At 43.5% G+C, this 8,231-nt stretch overlaps 1 protein-coding gene across 1 annotated transcript; it reads right to left on the reverse strand.

Annotated features, from left to right (window-relative positions):
- Positions 1 to 6,629: 6,629 nt before the first annotated feature.
- Positions 6,630 to 7,139, reverse strand: LOC148911395 (uncharacterized). The gene has a single exon (XM_089029363.1). It carries the CDS (start codon positions 7,137 to 7,139, stop codon positions 6,630 to 6,632), a length of 510 nt encoding a protein of 169 aa, XP_088885489.1.
- Between the last annotated feature and the right edge of the window lie 1,092 nt (positions 7,140 to 8,231).

An 8,231-nucleotide genomic window follows, 5' to 3' on the forward strand; every position in this document is an offset into this window, starting at 1 on the left:
ATGGTAAAGGATTACCTGCGGAAGGAAAAGTACCTGCCAACGACATAATCTAGAAGCAAACCGTGTTTGCTGGTATATAATGGCTAGCGTGGTCGCAGGTGGAGTTATTGCAGCTTTAGCATTCACTGGAGCTAATTATGGTGGTCAATATTTGGATAGATTAGTCAGAGGCGACAAAAGCGGAGAATTAGCCGCCGAAAGGAAGAGACACGACATAGCGCTGGAGAAATATCAGCGAGACGTGGCGGCTTGGAATGAAAAAAGACAAGCTTACAGGGATTGGTTGGACAAGAACTACCAAGACAAGATGCAGGCGGATAAGAACTTCGAAAACACAGACTACGCCTTCAAATGTTATGCGCAAGCGCACCCCGCGGCATCGACGGGGTTGAGAAAGCCCCAGTTCAAGAATTACTACCAGCCTTCTAAGAAACAAAAAGATAGCGAATTGGTCTTCGTAGGAGTCGCAGGGCTGGCTGGAGGCGTAGCTTTGGCGTATTTAGTCTAAGTCAGCAAGCGTAGCTTGCTTCTAGAAGGGGACTTGTCCCCTGTAATATATGATCGTCTTTTTGGAAAGCGATAAAAATAACTTTACCACTTATTTGAATCCCCCCATTAAAGCCCATAAGGTTAGGCTGGTTAGTTGCTCTTTGTACAATTCTTGGTATAATTTAGTCAATGCCTTGGTCACCGTACTTAAGGCGCCCGGCAAATATCAAGGTGAAATGCTACCCGATGGACATTACACGCCAATCACCCTTGCTAAGGAGCTCGCCAAGCGCGGTTATACTCTCACCACGGGATTGCCGCACGAAATGACCCTCAAACATAATATGCCAAACTATTCAGTAACTTTTGGAAAGTCTGACCCATTGGGATCTTTATTATGTGCCTCGGGCAAGACGATTACCGACACAGCCATACCCGTGAAATGGAAAGTCGCATCCTCTTACGAAGTCTATTGCGATTTAGTCCATAGTTACAACAATGGAGAAAAGTCTTCTCTTATGTCCAAGTTTCTGCCCAAAGGTAATCCATTTGACCCAGTAGAATACACTCCCATTTCTTTGAGCTATGACTTGTCTAATTTGGTAGAAAGCATAAACATCACCATTAAGGTGGACGGAAAGACGGTGGATTTTAACGGACGTAAGATCAATCTTGTTTTGGAATTCATATAATGGGCCGCGTAGAGGACAAACTCAAAAGGATTTACTATGGGCCTGAAGGCTATTGGAAAGGAGCGTCGGCCATCAAGAAACTCGCGACCGCGGCCAGGGTATCAGAAGAAACGGCTAAGAACTGGTTAAGAAAACAAACCCTCTGGCAGGTTTATCTTCCCGTGCCCAAGTACATTCCCAGACCCAGCTTCACCGTAAATGTCCCCAATGAAGTTCATCAGGCGGATTTGCTTTTCTTGCCGCACGACAAGGTGAGAAGAAAGACCTATAGGTACGCTTTGACCGTAGTTGATATCGCAAGCAGATATAAGGACGTCGAACCCATAACCAGCAAGGATTCTGGGGAAGTCGCAGAAGCCCTAGGTAGGATTTATAAGCGCGTTTTGAAATGGCCTAAGCTGCTGCAAGTGGATGCGGGGACGGAGTTCATGGGCGTGGTTACTAAGACCCTGAAAGACCACAGCACTAAAATTAGGAGAGCCGAAGCCGAGTACCACAGGGATCAGAGCATTGTTGAAAGATTTAATAAGACCCTGGCCGAGCGTCTCTTTGGGTACCAGTATTGGAAAGAGCTGGAAGATCCTTCCAAACGCAACAGGGAATGGACTCAGAGGCTCCCCCAGGTCGTCGCGGCTTTAAATAACGAGGCGGCTAGGGCTACGGGAATGAAACCCGAGGATGCTATAAAAAAGAAACACGTGGAACACAAGTCCTACGTCAGAAGTTCGAGGGCGGTCGGACTGAAGGAAAAAAAGCTACCCCGCAACATAGTGGTCAGATACCTCTATCAGCCGGGGGAACTCGAAGGTGGCAGTAAGAGAGCCACGGATCCTAACTGGTCCCTGGAAACGTATGAGATTTCGAAGTCCGTCACCAAGGAAGGGCAACCCGTGTTGTATTACCTAAATGGCCCAAGTCGCGGATTTGTCAAGGAAGAGCTCCTCATAGTCCCCAAAGACTCAGAGTAGTGCTGCTCCACGCGCCCGATTACACTCTAGGCATGTCAGTCTTACGTTGCCTCTGCAATGGCCGCGCTTATTATTTATGCGATCCACGGAGAACTGTTGATCGTCATTCGGATCAAACCTCCATAGTAGCGGTATGTTACACTTTGCGCAGCGGGCGCCTTTCTTATAGACGTCGTCCACGCATAGGTCGAACGTCATATTTTTTTCTTCGTCGTGCCGCTTGTAGCGAAGGAGTTTCTTAGCAATGTTCTCTTTGGCTACGTCCTCTGGCGTCTTATCGTAGCGCAATTGCGGACCCCAGGCTCTTTTTAACTGTTTGGCATATTCTACGCGGCTTACGGCGGTGTAGATAAGGTTGCTCCAACACAGCCGCTGGTCTATGATCCATAAGGTTTCTTTTATGGTAAGCCCTTGCGCGCTGTGGACTGTCATGCAATAGCCTAAGCGCCAGTCTGGATGGGAGGTAATTCTTTCCACCTTTTCTATGGGCACCCAGGCTTTGTCATGCGTTACTGCGTTCTGCAGTTGGATGTCGGTACCAGGTACCCAGACGTCTCTTTTTTGCATGCGGGTGTCGTGGGGTTTATAACAAACGGGCACGGGATGTGTAGGGAAGCGCTCTTGGTGTATATTTAGCAAATCCTTTTGTATGCGAGACTGTGCTGCGCGCTTACTACTTAGCACCAGATCCTTTGAATGCCATGCGTAAAGGAAGTCCTCGTAGGACTTCGCTCGTACACGTTTGCGCAGTGTCTTGCATTGCTCGGCGTCACTGAGCCCCCTTAATTCCGCTTTCAGGTTTCTTACTTGATCCTTGCTGCGGTAGTCGGTGTTAATTTCCTCCGCATGGTCTACGAAATCTTTCAGCCATTCGTGGGGCATCTCTCCGGCTATTGGAGGAGGCTGGCAGGGATCTCCGGCGAATATTACTTGACACTTTCCACGGAGGAATTCTACGAATACTTTGAGGATTTCAGAAGGTACGGTGCAAATCTCATCCCAAAGTATCACCGGAGGTATGTCGTGGATGGCTTCGGGTACCCACTTTTGGCCATTCCAACGGAAGAAGCTGTGGTACGTTTGAGTGTCGTGGCCCATTTCGCAGAGTTCTCTTTCCAAACGGTGCGTTGGCGTTAGCACCTTTATCTTAGGAAAGAGTTCTAACACACGCGTCGTCTTACCGCTGCCTCCCGTACCGTAGAGGTAAGAGAAGCGTTGGTAGGAAATGGGGTCGGCAACTGAAGGTAGGGGGTCCGCGGTGGGCGTTACGGTGCCCTGGGTGTGTTCTCCGTGATATTCTACACGTGCCCTCCAAGATTTGATCTCTTCATCTTTGACGCGCCATTGGCCACTTTCTGCAAGTTCATCGGCAGTGTAGAATTTCTTCATCTTTTCCAACACGTGCGGCTTCACATATAAGGAATCCGTGGCTACGCGTGGAATGTCTTCTTTATCAAACCGCAGTAGCATCGCCAATAGGTTAATGTGCGCATATGCGAGCATGCTGGCACGTAGATGGTAATACTGCGGTCGATGGTCCTGGTAATAACACAGCGCATTCCATTCGTGTAGCTTATCGTCGACAATGTAGTCCCATTTCTGTACGGATACCATCGTTCCTTTGTCATGCGCGCGCTTGATGAGGAAGCTCAGTTCGCCGTCGTCCGTTATTAGGCGCCGCTGCATATGTTTTTCACCTTCTTTTGCGCCCTGCGTGAATTTACCTATGACCACGCGCGCTGTGGGGTTATGCTCCGGTAACCACTGCGTAAAGGCGCTGTGACAAAGTATGGCTTCATGCGCTGGGTATTTTAAAAGTTTGCGCTCTTCAAAGAACTTCAATAGGGGCACCGGTATCCATTCTTTCTCCTGCAGGTGCTTCCCATACCACGCATAGATTATGGGGTGCAGACCCGCTGCTAATTTCCAGGTGGTCAACCGTACAAATCCCGTTGCCGGCGCGTCGTAGTGACCATCCAACGCAACACGAAAGAACTGCGAATCTGGATGTCCGTAATGGTCGTAATATTCCTTACAGTCTCCCAGGCCTTTGAAGCTTGCGGGGTAACAATGTTTCATATCCAGCGACACGTATTCGTCTTCATCGTACTCCATGTTCCACAGACCACCGTGACCGTGTTCTACGCAAGCTTTAGCTATATCTTTGAACTCCTCCGGTGTGGATTTCCACCCATTTCTTTTCTTTGCGGCTAAGAAGTCCAAACTGCGACTGCTAAGCACTTCGTCGAAGTCTTCTCCTAAAGTCTCACAGGCGCTTTGAATGCGCAGCTGTTCCACTTCAGGACGATACAAAGTACCATCTTGGGTCATAAATTGACTTCCCTCCGCATCCATTAACCAAATAGAATTCTCGTGCATTAGTTCTGCAAGCGGCGACTCCTTGTAAACGCGCGTCTCCTTCTTCTTTGGGAACCTTAACTCCCTCCACGCATGTGCGTTATGCTGGTAAATTACGATAGGCGCACCCCGGCCCCCATACTTGTGCGTCCCGGAGTAAATGAAGCCGTCGGTGATGTCTTTCACGTGTATGCGCCTTTCTAAAGCAACCTCTAACTTCTTGATGTTTTCAATGGTGGCTCCTGCCCTACGAGTAGCATGCTCCCATTTCCTGATGGCTTCTCTTCTCTTCAACGTAAGCTTACCTCCCCTAGAGGAATCCTCGAAGAACTCTCTAACTAACTTACCCACGCAGTTACCCGGATGCCGCATTGGTTTGAGCTTCTTAACGTCCGGGTTCTTAATTTCATACGCACCGTAAATAACCACGATGACCGGGTAAGCAACTTCGTAGAACAACATGTCGATGCCCACCAGCGCCCCAGGACGCGTGTCCTTGTTTAAAACGAACAGGTCCTTCCTGCCAGACGCCCGTATTGGATTCCTGCCCTTTTCTATTATCCACTCGCCGTCTAAATACTTTATAAACGTCAACTCCAGGCGGTAATTACCTTCGGGCATTAAGTCAATTATCCTTTCTGCTCTTTCCTCGCTCATCGTCTCATCTGTATCTCCCTCCATAAACGTTGTGAAGGCAAAGTCGGCGTCTAAGCGGTCCAGCACCTGAGTTCGCAGTCGGCGCACAGTCTTGTTACTAATGCTTTTGATGGTGTCCATCTATATCTAAGGAATATTTTATCCTCCGTTTGCGACACAAATATTTTAACCTTCGCAAACATAGCAGCAGTAAGGAAATCTTCGCGCAACATATAACAGAACACGGGTAATTCCCGCGGGGGACGCTAGTGCGTAAACACGGGTAATTCCCGGGCGATTCCGAATGGTGACCGCGAGTCCCCCTTACTGCTGCTTAAACACACTCTGATAAACCTTTAACCACTCAATGTCCGGTATGCTCAACTTATTGGATATGTACCTCTGTGCCGTTGGTATTTTAAACTTATTTTTAATTATTTCCCAATAGATCATCTTTGTTGTAAGTTTTGAAAGAGGTGTGTGAGTATTACAAATTTTTATTCCTTTATTACTCTCCTGTAAACAGTAAGGAAGCGATGTACTCTTTAGTTTTAATTTCCAGATATCTGGCAATGCCATAACTATACTGCTCCACGCAAAATATTCCGAATCACACCACTTTCCTTTTGCATTAACAGATTCCCATTGAAAACCATTTTGAAAGTCCCAAACATCACTAATATCTACTATACTTTTCTTTGCTAATTTTCTGACATTAAAATAGCTTGAATCTAAATGTACATATTTGTTTAGCCTGATTGGTTGATGAAGAATTTCTTCAACAGTTTCAACCTTATATTCGCTAGCTTGACTCCAACTGTCTAAGATTTCCCTATAGAATTCAGGAAAGTTATGGACTTTTACCCGAGATGAGTCAAATTTTCTCTTAGGACTTGCAGTCCTCCAATGGATTCAAAATATTTTTCCGCAAAGCACTTCCAGTATATGTTTTTTTTATCATGCAACAGTTTTAATACCCATCCTACACGGTTCGTTTTAATCATAGTTTCTAAATCGGGCAATCTAAGTCCTCCTTCAAGAAAATCTCCAATTAGAGTTGTGTATTTGATTTTTGGTTTCCTACCGTTCAAAATAAAGTTGGTTATTTCCTTATCTACACTAGCTATAAATGTGCGAAGTACAGCGATCTTTGAGGAAACGTATAACAGTTGTGAAATTGCTAGCGATCGGATTACTTGAACTTTTCCAAACAATGTGAGGTTTCTCTTTTTCCATATTGACAAAACGGATTTAAATTTTTTTAAACACCCTATCAAAGTTATTATTACGCATAAGCGCCTTATTATGAGAGAAATATATTCCGAGAATTTTAACTCCACTAGCGTGAAAATCTTTTTTTTTTTCTTTTTTTTTTTTGTAATTCTCGTTTCATTTAATTCTTTATTTCTAGCACCAGCCCAGCCAACCTCAGACTTTTCATAGTTAAGTTGTAAGGACGAATAAGTTTGAAATATTTCTAGACATTCTAAGGCTTTTCTAATGAACTTTTGTCTTTTAGACAGAACGTTGTATCGTCCGCAAACAAAACCAGCTTAGTCTCTTCCTCGTTTTCATCAATCCGTAGACCTTTTATATCTTCGTTATTACGAATTATCTGGGCCAGTATTTCAATTGTCAAAATAAACAAATATGGAGATATTGGATCTCCCTGTTTGGTTCCGTGTTTTAGCTCAAAAAAATCGGAAACTTCTCCATTATTGATAATACAACTTTTAGAATTAGTAAGGATTGTTTTGATCCATCTAACGAAACCATCTCCAAAGCCATAAGATCGAAGAACAGCAAAGATGAAGTTATGCTCAACAGAATCAAAGGCTTTCTGAAAATCTGCTGCAAAGAGAATATATGAACAATTGTCATTTCTTTCTAAATAATCAAAAAGATCAGCTATAAATCTCAATGGATCATCAATATTTCTCTCTTTCACAAATGCTGCCTGGTTGGGATGTATTAATCTATGCATTAAATCAGACATCCTATTGCATAAAACCTTACTACAAACTTTGGCATCAACATTTATCAGGCTAATTGGGCGCCAGTTTTCTACAAATCGTATATATTTTTCAGGTTTTTCCAGTAACGTTATTCCAACCTGATTTTGAGTAGTTGATTAAGTTCCTACTTCAAAACTAAAATTAAAGTTATCAACCATCATCTTTCCTAACTCATTCCAAAACGCCAAGTAAAATTCTTTACTTAATCCATCCAATCCAAGTGTTTTATTGTTACCCATAGCTATTAAGCTATCGTAACATTCTTTAACTGTTAGAGGGCTATCACATTGTGACTTCTCTTGATCACTTAATTTTGGGGTATCAATATCTTTTAAAAAATTTAAACATTGTTCCTCTGATAAATCATTCTTAGGAGAATAAATATTGCGGTAAAATGTTTTTAGTTGTTTTAAGACGTCAGAGTGGTTTGTGATTTCCTTTCCTTCATTCGAACATTGGAGCATTCGAAGATGTGTCTTTGACTTTTTCTAAGGTCAAAAAATATTTATTACTCCTTTCACCATACTCGAACCACATTACCTTAGACCTTATGATTATTCCATTTGTAATGTGATCACTGAGTCGGTTTAATTTTTGTTTCAGTGTTTCATGTTCCTTCAGTAATGTATCATTTAATTATTAATTTTCAGTTTGTTCGATATCTTTTATTTTGTTTTCTAACTCCTGATAACTGTTACGGTTACATTTAGCTTTTGATTTTGCAAAGGGTAACGTTTTTTTCCTAATTTCATATTTCATGATTTCCCATATTTGGTGAGGAATGGATATTTTGGTATCTAGAAACTCTCTTTTCTTATCAGCAATTAATTTCCGAATTACTTGAACATACTCTTCATCTTCTAGTAGAGAATTATTTATTTTCCAAAATGAAGGGCCACGATTGCTTTCCGGCAGAGGTTTCAAGCTAAGAGTTATTGCCGAGTGGTCTGTAGCTGGAGCTGGAATGATATCAGTATTATTCACCTGTGGCTGTAGGGTGTCTGATATGTAAAAGAAATCTAATCTACGATGTAACAATTCGTTACAATTTGAAGCTTTACCTTGCCCGTACC

This window comes from Actinia tenebrosa, unplaced genomic scaffold (assembly GCF_029948245.1).
Source record: "Actinia tenebrosa isolate PJP-AT-01 unplaced genomic scaffold, QUT_ActTen_1.0 PGA_scaffold14__42_contigs__length_11649687, whole genome shotgun sequence".
In the NCBI taxonomy this organism is placed as follows: domain Eukaryota; kingdom Metazoa; phylum Cnidaria; class Anthozoa; order Actiniaria; family Actiniidae; genus Actinia; species Actinia tenebrosa.

Coding starts and splice junctions, on each gene's coding strand:
- LOC148911395 (XM_089029363.1), bottom strand. CDS start 7,139: ATGTCTGATTTAATGCATAGATTAATACATCCCAACCAGGCAGCATTT.